At 63.0% G+C, this 15,836-nt stretch overlaps 1 protein-coding gene across 1 annotated transcript in view; it reads left to right on the forward strand.

Annotated features, from left to right (window-relative positions):
* KCNQ1 (potassium voltage-gated channel subfamily Q member 1) overlaps nt 1-15,836 on the forward strand; it is a 191,605-nt gene that overhangs the window by 72,107 nt on the left and 103,662 nt on the right. The window contains 7 exon segments of the mRNA XM_031943601.1: nt 3,358-3,484; nt 4,674-4,752; nt 5,010-5,106; nt 5,358-5,498; nt 11,826-11,936; nt 12,040-12,135; nt 14,979-15,101. Of these exon segments, the coding sequence (XP_031799461.1) occupies nt 3,358-3,484; nt 4,674-4,752; nt 5,010-5,106; nt 5,358-5,498; nt 11,826-11,936; nt 12,040-12,135; nt 14,979-15,101 (774 nt within the window).

Genomic DNA, 15,836 nt, shown 5'->3' on the forward strand with positions numbered 1-15,836 from the left:
CCTCCCCATGGACGCTGATGGAGACCTTGACTATCCTTCAGCCTTTGGCAGCGCCCTCCCTGCCGCCTCCCAGGGCCTCCCGCAGCGCCCTCCCTGCCGCCTCCAGGCTATTAACTGGGCACCGACCCCTTACTCTCCAGCTCTGGGTCTGTTTTCTCGGGGGTCCCATGCTGGCCGAGACCCCGGGAAGCTGCCCCCTGCTTGGCGAGCTGTGGGGAGTCAGCCTGGCTAGGGAGAGGGCAGGGCAGCTTTGTTAGAAGGGATGCTCCTGGGTGGGGGTTGGGGGAGGTCCCCGGGCTGCGAAGGGGGCCTCTGGGCCCGACCCCAACTCCTGGGGGAGGGGGAGCCCGAGGGCCTACGACTCTGTCCCTGGAAGAGCTTTGCCCGGCCGGGAGGGGGAGCCTTTGGTCTGGCCCTCACGGCCGCCCCTCTGAGCCCTCTGGGCGAAGGGGCCGGGCTCTAGGACCCGGCGATTCGGCGGAGGAGCCGCAAGCGGGCAGGCAGCCCCGGCTGGCACCCAGACTGGCACCCGGGCCGGGCGGCTCTTCCATGGCACGGTCGATCCGTCGCTTTGGGCCCGAGCCGGTAGAAACACGTGTGGGACTCTGGTCTGGGCCAGTATTTGTGCAGAGGAGGAAACTGAGGCAGGGAAGGAGCTCGTGGCGGCCACCTGGGCCCCTACCCCCTCCCCTTCCCCAAGACCCCGAAAGCCCCCCCCCCCCAGTCCCCGCCGCACTGGGCCTTTTTCTGGCGGGGGGGGGGGGGGGGCGCAATTGGGGGGGGGGGGGGGGGGCGCATGAATGGGCCGCTTGTGCTGCACCTGGAGGCGGCGGCTGAGGTGATGGGGCGTGCGCGGAAGGCCCGGGGCCAAGCCCGCGGCGTCTGCGCCGAACAGCCGCCCCTTGTGCCTTTGTTTGTGTTGGAGACGAGGCCCTGGAAACCCGCGGCCGCGAAAACAGGCGGCTTTGTGCGGCGGCTTAACGAGGGCTGTGCTCAGGAAGGCTCGCCCGCGGAAACGGCCGCCCTGGGCCCGCGCCAGCGCCCCGGCGCAACGGCGGGGGCGGGGACGGGGCTCGTTGGCCCGCGCGGATCAGGCCACTGGGAGGGCCGGGGCACTGAGGGGGCTTTGTGCGGGCTGCGGCCCCGGCCAGAAGGCCCCCCCCCCCCAGCCGCGGCGGGAAAGTGGAACCCGGGGTCCCGGGAGGAGAGCGCCGGCCCCAGGGTGTTCCAGCCGCCGCTCGCGGCCGGGCTGGGGGCGCAGACCCCGGGACCCCCGAACCCCCAGACTCCTCCGGGTGGCAGGCCACAGGCAAAAGGATACCGGGAAATTTCCCGACGTCCTCCGGGCCGGCCGAGCTCTCCCAGAGCAGCCTCCGCGGGAGGGGGCCGCCGCACCCGGCCCTGGGGGGAAGGAGCGCGGGGCGCTGGTGCCCAGAAATGCCAGGGGCAGGGCGCTGGTGCCCAGAAATGCCAGGGGCAGGGTGCTGGTGCCCAGAAATGCAGGGTAGGAGATGCCAGGGGCAGGGCACTGGTGCCCAGAAATGACAGGGGCAGGGCACTGTGCCCAGAAATGCCAGGGGCAGGGTGCTAGTGCCCATTGATGCCAGGGGCAGGGTGCTGGTGCCCAGAAATGCCAGGGGCAGAGCACTGGTGCCCAGAAATGCCAGGGGCAGGGTGCTGGTGCCCAGAAATGCAGGGTAGGAGATGCCAGGGGCAGGGCACTGGTGCCCAGAAATGCCAGGGGCAGGGCGCTGGTGCCCAGAAATGCCAGGGGCAGGGCGCTGGTGCCCAGAAATGCCAGGGGCAGGGGCGCTGGTGCCGAAATGCCAGGGGCAGGGTCGGGCCCGAAATGCATGGAGCCAGGGGCGGGCACTGGTGCCCAGAAATGCCAGGGGCAGGGCGCTGGTGCCCAGAAATGCCAGGGGCAGGGCCTGGTGCCCATTGATGCCAGGGGCAGGGCGCTGGTGCCCAAAAGCCCAGGGCGGGGTGCTGGGCCCGAAATGCAGGGTAGGAGATGCCAGGGGCAGGGCACTGGTGCCCAGAAATGCCAGGGGCAGGGCGCTGGTGCCCAGAAATGCCAGGGGCAGGGCGCTGGTGCCCAGAAATGCCAGGGGCAGGGCGCTGGTGCCCAGAAATGCCAGGGGCAGGGTGCTGGTGCCCAGAAATGGGGAGAGATGCCAGGGGCAATGGTGCCCAGAAATCCAGGGGCGGGCGCGGGCCCAGAAATGCCAGGGGCAGGGCGCTGGTGCCCAGAAATGCCAGGGGCAGGGCGCTGGTGCCCAGAAATGCCAGGGGCAGGGTGCTGGTGCCCAGAAATGCAGGGTAGGGAGATGAGGGGGGGCGGGCCAGAAAAGGGGCAGGGGCGCTGGTGCCCAGAAATGCCAGGGGCAGGGCGCTGGTGCCCAGAAATGCCAGGGGCAGGGCGCTGGTGCCCAGAAATGCCAGGGGCAGGGTGCTGGTGCCCAGAAATGCAGGGTAGGAGATGCCAGGGGCAGGGCACTGGTGCCCAGAAATGACAGGGGCAGGGCACTGTGCCCAGAAATGCCAGGGGCAGGGTGCTAGTGCCCATTGATGCCAGGGGCAGGGTGCTGGTGCCCAGAAATGCCAGGGGCAGGGTGCTGGTGCCCATTGATGCCAGGGCCCCAGAGTTTGGGATGTTGAGGATGATGGAGTGGGAGGCCCTGCAGCTTTCTCCCATGGCCATGCAGGCCTGCCAAGGCGTGGTGCCCAGCGGGCATCCTGTGCCATGTGCCAGCTCTGAGCAGGGCACTGAGGTGCAAAGGAAAGAAAGCAAGCCGCCTTCCCCTGGGGCCGGGCATTCTGGAAAACAGGAGGGAAAGAGGCTGGAGTAGGGCGGACTCCCTCACCCCAGGGGGAGGAGGTGGGGGGGAGGATGGCAGTCACAGGGGACTCTAGGCAGGGGGGGGAGGGCAGAGGCCTGGGTAGGAGCCCCATGGCTCTGCCCCCTCCCATGGGCCACATCTCCGGGTGCCCCCCTCCCTCCCTGGCAGCAATTATGGCCCCGGCTGTCCTGGGCAGGGCAGGATGGTTACTTGCTCCATATCTCAGCCCCTTGGGATGCCCCAAATAAGCCGCTCTCCCCCCCCCCCCCCCGGCCCCCCCCCCCCCCCCCCCCCCTGGCCTCCGGCCTCCAGCTGCTCTCCCCACCCATTAGAGCAAAGCTCTCTGAGGGCAGGGACCCTCCCCAGAACTGGGCACGGGACTGCCCAGCACCTAGCAGGCTCTCGCTGACGGCTGCCCCATCGCCCTCCTCCTGGGGGCACCGATCCTGTGCCAGCCCCGGGCAGAGTTTCCCTGGGCGCCCCCGGGCTCAGGCACTCCCCCTGTCCCCCGCAGGAAATCGTGCTCGTGGTGTTCTTTGGGACGGAGTACGTGGTCCGCCTGTGGTCCGCTGGCTGCCGCAGCAAGTACGTGGGCATCTGGGGCCGGCTGCGCTTCGCGAGAAAGCCCATCTCAATCATCGGTGAGTGCCGGCCCTCCTGCTCGTCCCGGGGGAGGGGCCTTCCCGCGAGAGGGCTCGGCTTGGGCCGGAGGCTCCAGAACGGCAAAGCTGGCAGGGACCGCAAGGCCGGCTCGGGCAGGAGGGAAATTGAGGTCCCGGGGAGAGCACATGTGCCTTTTCCTCCCGTGTCCGAGGGAAGTCCGGCTCCTCACCTGGCTCCTGGGGGCTCCTCAGACTGAAGGCCCCAGCCCAGCCCACAGGCCGGCCTCGGTCTCCGTCTCTGGGCCACGCTCCCCACCAGCTGCCCAGGACTCGCAGGAGCCCGGTCCCCCCCTCCCCGGCCCCCAGCCTGGGGCAGAAGGGAGGCCGCTGGGGTTTGTGTGGCTGGAAGTGGTTCCCAGGCGCTCCCTGGTGGTTTTCGGGCATGTGCCCACAGGGGCTGGAGCGGCTCCCACCTTCCCGGGCCTTGGGAATAAAGTAACTCGGGGACTATGGGCCAAAGAAAACCTGGTTTGGGGAGAGAGCCGGCCACGGGCAGTGAGCTCCTCCCCGAGCGGGCAGATGGGGCCAGAGTCGGCCTCCCAAGGGACCTCGAGCCTCATCCTGTCCCAGGCAGGGGAAGGGCCTGGTCCAGGCTCCAGAGGCCCAAGGTCCCAAGGTCCCAGAGCTGAGGTTCCCACTCCGGCCTCCTGGGCTCACTGCTGGGCCCCGCTCAGGCCGCCCCCATGGGGCCCAGAATCCCGGCCCGGGCCGTGGCTGGAGAAACAAGGGCATCTTCAGGCCCGGCCTCTTCCTCATAAGGGCAGGAGCAGGCTCCAGGCCAAAGCCCCCAAGCCAGAGAGCTGGAAGCAGACGGGGGGAAGCGGAAGTCTTGGGGACCCTGAGTCCAGGGCTTGTCCGAAGGGCCCTTTTCCTTCTTTGCAGAGGCCCCTGGAGGAGGAGCTTGAGTCTTCCTTGGCCCAGCCTCCCCCTTGGTGCCTGGCACGGGGCTCTCCACTGGGCGGTCGTTGGCCCCCCGAGTCCTTCCTGCCCCAAACTCCCCCTGGTTTGGGGGTCTCCCCAAAGGGGGTGCTTGGGGCAGCCGTGGGCCGTGGCCATCGGGGCTGTGGGCGGTGTGTGCAGGCGGTCCTGGCCGGGGTGACACAGGTGCCTTTGGGGACCAGGGCGTGACCAGGCCGGGCTTTCAGCCTCCCTGCCTCCCCTTCCCCAGACCTCATTGTGGTGGTGGCCTCCATGATTGTCCTCTGCGTGGGCTCCAAGGGCCAGGTCTTTGCCACTTCCGCCATCAGGTAAGCCGTCCTTGGGCCCCTGGGAGCCACTTGCCTCCCAGCCCCCTCCAGCCCCTGAGGCTCGGACCGATTTCGTCTGGGAGGCTCCTTCCTGGGAAGCGCGGCCTCCCTCAAATCAGAGCCTGGCAGCCCCGAGCGCCCGCCCCTGCCCCTGCCCTGCCCGGCAGGCCTCCCTGGGCCCTCCCTGGGCCCTCCCCTTCCCGGGCCGGCCTGGAGCCAGCCACAGGCCCACAGGAGCTACTCTGCTCTGTCCTCAGGGGGATTCGCTTCCTGCAGATTCTCCGGATGCTGCACGTGGACCGTCAGGGCGGGACCTGGCGGCTCCTGGGCTCTGTGGTGTTCATACACCGGCAGGTGAGCAGGGGCCCGGCCTGGGCTTGGGGTCGGGGCTGAGGCCTCCCCAGCGCCCTTGGAAGCACGTGCTCCTTACACTTACACACTCATTCACACACACACACACACACACACACACACACACACACACACTCCCACACTCCTCCCGCCGTTTCTGGGCAGCAGTGAGGGAGCCCTCGTCAGGGTGGTGCGGGGGTCTCAGAGCCGCGGGCCCGGCCTTCCCGCCCACACACCTTCTCCGGCGTCCCCAGGAGCTGATCACCACCCTGTACATCGGGTTTCTGGGGCTCATCTTCTCCTCCTACTTCGTGTACCTGGCGGAGAAGGATGCCGTGAACGAGTCTGGCCGCATCGAGTTCGGCAGCTACGCCGATGCCCTGTGGTGGGGCGTGGTGAGTGCGGGGCCCAGGGAGGGTGAGCCGCCCTGGCCAGGGCTGGAGGACGCTTGGGGGGACGGGGCCCAGGAGTTCTGGGTGCAGGCTCGGGGCCGTCCAGCCTGACCCCCCCCCCCCAGACTCTGGTTCAGGCCTCAATATCCAGGCTTCCCTCTCCTCTGGCCGCTGCCGCAGGCCCGGCCTCCCTGCCTCTCTGCCTGTGGAGGCCAAGTGAGCTGTTTGTTGGCAAGTTGGGGGGACGTGGCTGGAGTCCCTGGCGTGCAACTCAGCGGCCCTGGCTGGCGGGCACTCGCCCCTGGGAGGGCCGGGCCAGCTCCTGGTGCACTCAGAGCCAGGGGCCAGGCTCACTCCACCTGCCCCGGACCCCACGGCCACAGGGAAGCCGTCTGGGCTGGGCAGGGCTCTCGGCAAGCCAGCTGGGGCTCCCGGGAGAGGAGGTGTTCCTGGAGCCCTTCCCCAGGGCACCCTCCTGCCAGCACCCTGGGGCAGCAAGAGAAGCCTTCTGTGTGCTGGGGAGGGGCAGAGGGACAATCAGACGGCTCTTTCCCCAGGGGGGATGCGCCAATTCTTAGCGTTGTGTGTGAGGAAGGCAAAGCCTCCCAGGGGGCTCAGAAAGCAGATCCCCCAAGGCCCCTGGGACCCCCAGAGATGGGTTTGCCCATGTCTGTCTGGCAGGGGTTCGGGGCTGTGGGCACGGAGGGCCAACACTTAGAGCTGGGAGGGGGCTCAGCAGCGCATCCTTCTCCAAGGGGGCTCGGGGGCGCCGATTACTTCCCACATCTCACAGATGGTGCCAAGTGCCGGAGAGTGCTTCTGTCTGTCCTCCCCAGAGCCCGGAGCCCTGCCCTACTCCGGACTTCCTGCCGGCTGGTCCTGGGTGTCCCACCACCAGCTTGGGAACCACTGGGCCCTCTCTGCCTCCCCTTCCCCCTTCTCCCTACGTCCTCACTTCTATTACACTGTGAAAGCCCCTCCCCCACTCTCCGGGCCTCGGTTTCCCCCTGGTTCTGCCCGGGCCCGGGGGCGTGGAAGGACAGCAGGGAGGGAGATGGCCGCTCTGAAAGGCCATGGGAAGGGCGAGCTCCCCGGGCCAGCACTGACTATTGAGTGGGAACATTGGAGAGCGGGATCATTTCTCAGCATCACGTGTCACGTTCCCCAAAAGCGACCTTGCGCTGGGACTAAAAGGACTCGTCCCCAAAGGCAATAAGGGGGCACGAAGCGCGTCCTCCCCGAGACCCAAGAGTGGGGCTGTGATCAGTGAGGAAACGGGACAAGAGACGGGATGGGAACGGAGGCAGATGTGGCCGTGATTCTGGGAACGTTCCGGGATGATCAGCAGTCCCGAGCCCTGGAGGGGGGGGGGGGGGGGGGGGGGGGCTGCTCCTCCCTCTGGGAACCGGGCGTGGGCCTTCCTGTTCAGGTGTGGAGCGGCCCCTTCTTGGCGCGGGCGGCCGCCGGGAGGCCCGGAGGTCGCTGCAGCTGCGGCTTTCCCACCCCCCCCCACCCCCCCAGCGGGAGCTTGCCGGCCCTGGCCGCTCCCACCCCGTCCCTGGGAGGTTCCAGTTCTGGGAGCCACAGCTTTCCGTCCTTAACGAGCCTTCCCTGCAGCTGTCCCGAGCAGGCCGCCGGAGGGCGGGGCACCTGGACTCAATCAGGCCATTCATTTCCACCGAATCAGGCCGTTCTCTCACTCCCAGGAGGAGAAAACAAACCTGCCATCTCAGGCCACGTCGGCATCTTCCCGCGCTGGCCGCGGCCCCGGCCATTTGCACCCCCCATCTCGGGTCGGGGTCCCCGGCCAATGAGACGAGGGGCCGTCGGGGCCGAGGAAGGACCTGGGCCTCGGCTCTGGAGCTCCGACACGGACCGGTCACTTTCTCCCCCCCCCCCAGCCTCAGTTTCTCCCTCTTTAAGATGATGGGGCTGGCCCGGGTGGCCCCCAAAGTCCCTTGTTGGCCTCGGTATGGCACGAGGGGCTTGACCCAAGACTTTCTAGGACCCCCCAGCTTTGATAGGAGATTGTTCTATGACCCCGGTCCCCATTGCCCTTCAGTAGTTTCTGTGTCAGAACTGGGACAAACATCCAGAATCCCCCACCACGTGATGAGGATGGGGCAGGGGTGGGGGAGAAGCTTCCTTAGCATGAGCCTGCACCCTTGGGCTGACCTCCAGAGGTGCCCCCTGGGGGTCTCCCCCAGAACTGAAATGGAAAAAGGGGCATTCAGGGCCTGAGGGACAGGGACCCAGCGGCCTAGGGGGCTTCTGGTGCTCCAGTTACCTCCTGATACCCAGGACTGAGCTGAGTGAGCAGCACCCTCTCTTCCTCCATTATTTTTCTTTCAACTCTCTCTGCCCTTTTCCTTTCTTCCTTCTCCCTTTCTCCTCCTCTTTTTGTTCTTCTCTTTCCTTTCTTCCCTTCCCTTTCCTTTCCTTTCTTTTCCTTCCCTCCCCTTCCCTTTCCTTCCTTCCCTTCTCTTGATTTTCCTTCCTTTCCTTTCCCTTCCTTTTTCTAACCTTCCCTTCTCTTCTTTTCCTTTCCTTTCCTTTCCCTTTCCTTCTCTTCCTTCCCTTCCTTCTGCTTTCCTTCCCTTCCCTTCCTTTTCTTTTTCTTTCCCTTTCCTTCCTTCTCTTTTCCTTTCCTTTCTCTAACCTTCCCTTCTCTTCCTTCCCTTTCCTTTTCTTTCCTTTCCCTTCCTTTTCCTTCCCTTTCCTTTCTTCCCTTCCCTTCTTCCCCTTCCCATTCCTTTCCTTCCTTCCCTTCCCTTTCCTTCCTTCCCTTCCTTTTCCTTTCTTTTCCTTCCCTTCCCTTCCCTTTCCTTCCTTCCCTTCCCTTTCCTTCCTTCCCTTCCCTTTTCCTTCTTTTCCTTCCCTTCCCTTCCTTTCCCTTCCCCTCCCTTCCCCTCTTGTTCCTCTCCTTTCCCTCCACCTCCCTCCATTCTCTTCATCGACAAATGAATGACAGCTGAGGGAATGAATGAATTTGCTTCCTGGGCTCCTTGGGAGCTGGGGCTTTGGGGCTGATGAAGTAGCTGTGGGCTGACGGCTCCGAGTTTGCCAGTCTTTCCATCAAGCCCCCTATTTCACCACCGTAAAATTAGTATCTTGCTCTTTAGGGGGTTATAAATTGACTGTAAAAAGCCATTCTTCCCCGAAACTTGGCAGCCGCCGCGGGCCCCGCGGCCGAGGTGCCGGAGCCATTAGGTTTTATTTTCCTTTCACCTTGGGAACAAGACGCATTTGTCCATGTCAGAATTATGAGCAGAGAGAAAATGTTATTTTTATCTGCGTTTTTGCCGACTCGGTGCCTTGTTCCGCTGAAACGGGCGGGAGAGTGAACGTTTCCAGGCCCCGTTTCCAGGAGAAGCCGATGACATGACCTCGGTCTCCAAGGGGCACCTCGGGCCCAGACCGCCTGCTCTCCCAAGAGGCAAGGGCACCGTCCCTGGGGGCGGCGGATCCTGGACCCTGGGGGAGGCGCAGATGGGGAGGGGCCGCGGCTGCCCTTTTATCTCAGTCCCTGGGACCTGGACACCCTGGGGAGGTGTTTGCCAGGTAGCCCCTGGGGCCTGCAGCACTGCCAGGGACGGCGGTCTCTCCTGCATTTGGTTTTATTTTCTGCTGCGGCCTGAGCCACTTGGCCACTGCCCGCCCGCCCTTTGCCTCCCTGCCTCCTGGGGAGCCCCAGCCCCGCGCCCCCCCCCAGAGAGAGCAGGGGCACAATGGATGCCATGAGAGAAGCTGTGGATTTTACCCACGTGATACAGTGATGGGTCGGGGCAAGCTCCCAGTTCTAGGTGCTGTCCCTTCTGTGAAACCATTAACTTCTAGGAAACAAGGTTGGGGGGAGTCCTGGAGCATCTCTAAGGCCCTTCTCGGCTCTGATACTCTGTGTCCCAGCTCTCATGTTCCATATTCTGTGTTCTAAGGCCTCAGCTCTGATATTCTGTGTCTCATGTTCCGTGTCCTATGTTCTAAGTCCTTCTCTGCTCTGATATTCTGTGTCCTATGTTCTAAGGTCTCTGTGTCCCAGCTCTCATCTTCCCTGTTCTATGTTCTAACACCTTTCTCAGCTTGGATGTTCCAAGTTCTCTCTCTCTCTTGTTGCCTGCAGAGATCCATTGAGTTTCTACTTAATAAAGTATAGGGGGATGCTTTCTGACATACTGGGGGGTGGTCCCCTAGATCCCAACTTGGTTACAAAAATATCTACTCTAGTCTCCTGAGCCTTCCACAGAGGGGGTGGGGGTGACGTCCTCACCCCCGCTCTGCTCTGAGAGGCCCCCAACCCCTTGGGGTCCTTACCAGGCAGCCGCAGACCCCACCCTCCATGTCAGAGGGCGTGACTGCCTGGCACCCCAAGCACATCCTCGGACTTCTCCTCCAGCGGGGGGCCTTCCTGCTGGCACCTGGGCCCTGGGCATCTTTCCATCCCCGCTGGTTTTCTCAGAACGCAGAATTTGGCCCATTGTCATGGGAAAGAGCTGGAACCGGCCTTCGAGGCTCCCTCCCTCCCTTCCTCCCTCGCACCTGGCACACAAAGCCTCTTCCGGTCTCGCTTGGCCCCCGGCCCGGGGGCACTGCCCAGTGCCCCTGTCCAGACGACTCCCAGAATGCCCACTGTGTGTTTCCTTTTCAGGAGGGGGTCTCAGGGCAGAGCTGCCTCGCCTGTCTCTGTATGCCCCAGTACCTGTATGCAGTCTAGCACATAGTAGGTGCTCAATAAATGCTGATTTCCTCGACCCAAAGCCAAATTGTCTAGCTTCCTTCCTTCCTTGGGGATGGAGCCAAACTGCCCCTGCCTTCCTGTGAATGTACAACATACAGATGCTTGTTTATTGGTAAACAAAGAAATGGTTTAGATGTATAGGAGCCAAGCAACATGCATTTAGTAAGCCCCTGGTGTATGCAGGTAGTAAGGATGCCAGCATACAGTGAAGCAGCCCCCGCCCTCTGGGAGCTCATGGTCTGAGACAGATCAGTGAATGGCCCAGGGCACACCAAGGATGGGCAGAGAGAAAGCGGGCTCAGGGCCAGCCTTGGGGAGCTGCCCAGGTCCCGGGCCTCTCTGGGCCTCGGTTTACCCATTTGGGAATGCCAGGGGGCAGAATCCTTGCCCCACCACCCTCAGAGAGAGGAGGGGGCCGGTACCGTCCTCAGAGCCCCCCACATTCAGGGGGAGGGCCCCCCTCCCCCGGCACGGACAGTCCGGAGTCTGAGTGTGACCCCGAGCTGGGCCCCCCGGCCACCCCCCTTCCCCTTGCCTGCAGCTGCAGAGAGCAGCAGGATCCGGCCTGTCCCAGAGGAGCCGGCTTCCCAAACGAAGGAGGAAAAATGCAAAAGCAAAGCATTTTCTCAGGGAAAGGGAGGGGGCTGAGGGCCGGGGAAGGGGTGGCCGGCTCCGCTCTCCAGGGGCAGGGGGAGAACAATGGCCAGCTGCTGCAGGCAGAGGAGGGCAGGGGCCCGGCCCCCCCAACCCCCTTCCTCCCACCCACCCCCAGCAGCCTTTGATCCCTTTCCCCCCTGTCCCTGTGATGTCTGGGGTGGGGGAGCTGGGGGAGGCTTTGCAAGGGATGAATGTGATGTGCCAGCTTGGATGGAGCTGCTTGGGGGGGGGGGGGCCTGGCTCTCCGTCCCCAGGGGACGGGGGTGCTGACCCACTCTGGACATGGGCATTGGGGGGGGGCAGGACAGGCAGAGCTGGGAGCTCTCAGGGGCACTCAGACTCCCGGGGTGCCCCGGGGGCAGGAGCTCTGATCTGTCTCCAGAGCTGGCCCACTGGGGAGCGAATGGGGGTGTGAGGGCCTCAGGGTGGCGTGGGTGCTGGGTGTGCTCTCAGCCCTGAGCTGGGGGACAGGGTGCCTCGTGTCACCGGACGGCCCAGAGCCTCCGTCCCAGGAGCCCCAGCCTCACTGTGCGGGCGGCCACGGGAGCCAGCCTAGCTGTCCCCAGGAGCCTGGCACAGAGCCCCTAAGCAGGCTGTGCTTGGGAGAGGCCGCGGCCCTCCGGCGTCAGAGGCGCCCCCCCCCCCGCACCTCCCGGAGCCCCCGCAGCCCCCAGACCTGATCCTGCCCTGTTGAGAAAAAGTGTCCCTGGGTCCTTGTCTGGGGAGAGAGAATGAGGTCTGGGCCGCACACAGGGGCGGGGCCCTGGCTCCCTCTGTGGTGAGGGAGGCCCCCCTCCCCGCCGGTCTGGCCCACATGAAGGGCCCCGCAGTCCAGGTGCGGGAGGGGCTCCCGGGCCCGGGGCTCCCGCAGCTGCTGCCTCCTTCCCCCTCCCCCAGAGTGGCCTTCGGGCCACCTGAGCCTCCTCTCCTCTCCCCAGGTAACGGTCACCACCATCGGCTACGGGGACAAGGTGCCGCAGACCTGGATTGGGAAGACCATTGCCTCGTGCTTCTCGGTCTTCGCCATCTCGTTCTTCGCCCTTCCTGCGGTAGGAGGCTGACCCGGGGCGGGGGGCGGGGGCTGCTGGGGAGAGCCCGGCCTCTGGGGAGCCTGGAACACCCTGGACAGCCACTTCTCTCCCTCTCCCACAGGGGATTCTGGGCTCAGGCTTTGCCCTGAAGGTCCAGCAGAAACAGAGACAGAAGCACTTCAACCGCCAGATCCCAGCCGCGGCCTCTCTCATTCAGGTAAAGCGTCTTTGCCCCTTCCGCCTGGGCTGGGGCCGGGGAGGGGGTGGGGGGGCGGGGAGAGGGCTAGAGGGGCTCCGACTGGCAGCACCAAGGGGGGAGGGACTCTCCCAGAGCCCGTGCCCCCCCCCATCCACACGAGGGCTCCCTCTGAGATGCCTGGGAAACCTCCCCAGCCCGAGGCTTCTCCGGAGCCCGACAGCCGAGGGGATGCTGAGGAAGTGCCCTGAGATCATGTGGCAGATTGTAAACCTTAGCAGTTTTAGGGACCTGATCTGGGGGGAGGGGAGGAAGAAGCCACCTCCTGAGCAAGAAGGTCCTGGGGATCGAGTGCATTGGGGGGGGGGGGGGGTGGCCCGGGAAGACCGGCCTCCAGAAGGAGCCTCCCTCCGCACGTTCCCGTCTATCCCAGCTCATTTCCTTGAGTCTGGTGGGGGCCAGTGTGGGCCTTCCCGCCCCTGCGGTCATCTCCAAAGTCCATCGTCTGCACCCATGGGGAAGAAAGCCTTGCGTTCTGGGGACTTTCGCAGTCTCTTTCAGGGAGCAGGAGGGGGTGACTGTCGGGATCACGGGATCCGGGGCCTGGCTGGGGGCAGCACCCTCAGGAGCCACGAGTGGTTGCTGGCCCGGGATGGTCTCCCTGCCCCCGAATCCTGGGCTTCCCGGCCTGGTGTTGGGGTTTTCCCATATCAGCTTGCTTCATGGCGCCCTAGGAGATCCATTCAGGGCACGTCCCCACAGGGGCTCCGTCTCTGCCTCCGCCCCTGAATCCTTCCCCAGGAAAGGGACTTGGCCTGAGGGAGGCCCCTTTGGTGGAGGAAGCCCCCGAGGGTGATGGAGCACAGAGAAATGCACGGCCTCCGCCCGCATTTGGGATCTCCAGGCTCCAGTTGTAAAAGGAGGCCCCGCCGCTGGGCCCAAGGGCCAGGGAGCACTTCCGGGCTCCTCCCCTCAGCCAGGGCAGCGGACACGTGTCCGGCCCTTGAACTTGAGGCCTTCCGGACACAAATGGGGCACAGCCCCAGGAGTGGCGGCGGCAAGTCCAGGGTTCCAGCGGGGGGCCGAGCTGCCCAGCCTGGTCATCCCGCGCGCAGATGGACAGAAACCAGGCTTGGAGAGAGACTAGAGGACGGCGGGGGGGGCGGGCGTGGCCGGGGTGGGCGTGGCCAGTGCAGAGCCCCAGTAACCCTAAATCCAGCCGCGGGCTTGCCCCGGGCTCCCACTGCAGATGCTCTCCTGCCGCCGGCTGACACGCCCACACCTGCCCAGCACAGCCACACCCGGACTGCTGGTGTCTGCTCTCAGCCGCACCTGTCAGTGCCGCTACGGGCAGAGGATGGTTAGGAAGGCGGCTTTGAGCAGGGGCGCCTCTCTCCCCCGGGCCCGCCGGAGGGGCGGGGCTGGTTCCGGAGGAGACCAAGGGGAGGCTGAAGGCAGCCTCTGCTAGGAGGGGTCCCCGGCCCAGGCCTCGGAAGAAGCCTCCACGAGGTGGAGGCCCCGGACACAGGAGCCTGGAGGTTGAGTTCCGGGAAGAGCTGGAGGCTGTGAGCGGGTGAAGGGGATTTGGGAGGCGTGAGCCACTGAGCCCAGGGACCCTTCTCTCCAGTGCCCCGCAGGCATTGGGTGGCTTGGGGCGGGGGCGTCAGGGACAGTTCCCTTCAACTGTGCTTTAGACTTGGTCTGAGGACCCTTCCCCAGGGAGGAGGGCAGCCAGTCATGGTCTCAGGACCCTTCCCCAGGTCGAGGGGGAAACTGAGTCAGCTCGATGCTCCTGCACCAGGAGGCAACGTTGACCCATATCCCCGGGCTTTTTTCCAGCACAGACTAGGTCACTCAGATGCCATATTGAGCGTCTCCCCCAAAGAACTCTCTGTTCCAAGAACTTCAGGATGTTTGTGACTGAAACAACAACAAAAAGTCCAAAACAAAGTGGAGGCCGCCCAGGCGGCTGACAATGGAGGGATGGCCGAGTCAATTGGCGCATTAATGTCATGGAATATTATAATGTGATTAAGACTAAGTGTGAGAAAGCTAAGAAAATCAAGTGCGACCTTTCTGAAATAAAGGCAGGGCCCAACAACAATGGCTGAGCAGACTTTGGGCGACTCGGTCCACCCTGACTGGGACCACATGAGAGGAAACGTAAATGGGGCTGGAGAAAAAGACAAAGAAGTCTGATGGGAAGGGGCTCCGGGTGGGCTGAGAAGACCGGCCCTTTTATGCATTGAGCTTAATTAAGTTAAATGTAAATAGTCACAAGGCGAGTTTAATTAGTTCCATTGCTGTTTATTATTAAGTTTCATAATTTCATTAAAAAATTCTCTTCTGTTCTCAAATGGTCACCTTTACACCCATCCGACTGCCATCTCCCTTCCGTCAGGTCATCAAACTATCCTTCCGTTCATTTGTCCATTCATCGGTGTTTTCTTTATCATTCTGTCCACCCATTCACTCATGTACTCTTCCTTTATCAATCTCACTCATCTATCCTTTGTACATCTATCATTCTATCCATCTATTCACTCCTCTATCCTTCCTTTATCAATCTATCCATCTTTTCCCTCATCCATCCTTCCTTCAGCTATCATTCACTCCTCTACCTTTCATCTATCATTCTATCCTTCCCTTCACTCCTCTATCCTTCCTTTATCAGTCTATTCTTCCCTTCACTCTTCTATCACTTCATCTCTTCTTCCACTCTTCCATCTATTCATCCCTACATCCTTATTCACTTCCCTAAGTCACCTGTCCATTACAGAGAAAGGAAAGGGCGTCTCTGTGCCCTGAACAAAAGTGACTTTCTAAAGGTGTCAGGATGAGCAGCCTTCTCGTTCTGCTTTCAGACGGCCTGGAGATGCTACGCGGCCGAGAACCCCGATTCTTCCACGTGGAAAATTTACATCAGAAAGCCCGCCCGAAATTATCACCTGTTGTCCCCCAGTCCCAAGCCCAAGAAATCGGTCATGGTAACGAACCTACTCTCCTTTGTCTCTGATGAGGGTGACCTCTCCAAAGTGGGGCGGTTCTCGTTTTGGTTCTAAAACACAGGTGCTGTTGAGGGGAGGTGCAAATGTGTGTCAGCCTGTGCAGACAGACGCACCCCTGGGGAGTGCATTCAGTGCTTTGGGGCACTTTTGAAAACGCCAGGAGGAGACAAGAATTTGTGGGCACAGTCCCTCACGCAGGAATCAGATTAACCAGCAAGGTTCCCTAGGTGGCTCCCAACGTGCCTGGCACTGGACTCAGTACGGGAGACAAAGACAAAATCAAAACGATTTTGTCCCTTGGGGCACGTGATGGAGACGAAATGGGAGGGCCGCGAGCAAGGGTCAACCCATGTGTGTTGTGGTTCCTCCTTCGTTTTTGAAGAGAACCAGTGACCTCCCGGGGTCATGACTTGACTTGGCATGAATTGAATTTAAGTGAGATAGAGGTGGGCAAAGTCATCGGCCTCATTCACTCTTCCGGGGTCATTGAAGAGACAGAGACAGAGACAAAGAGAAAGAGAGAGACAGAGAGAGAGAGAAAGAGACAGAGAGAGAGACAGAGAGACAGAGAGTGAGAGAGAGAGAGAGAGAGAGAGAGAGAGAGAGAGAGAGAATCAGAGACAGAGAGAGAGAGAGAGAGAGAGATAAATAACAACTAACAACTACAGTCACCCCGGTGGAGGGGACCAGCAAGGCTTCCTGCAGGAGGCGACA

Source organism: Sarcophilus harrisii, chromosome 6 (assembly GCF_902635505.1).
Source record: "Sarcophilus harrisii chromosome 6, mSarHar1.11, whole genome shotgun sequence".
Classification (NCBI taxonomy): Eukaryota; Metazoa; Chordata; class Mammalia; order Dasyuromorphia; family Dasyuridae; genus Sarcophilus; species Sarcophilus harrisii.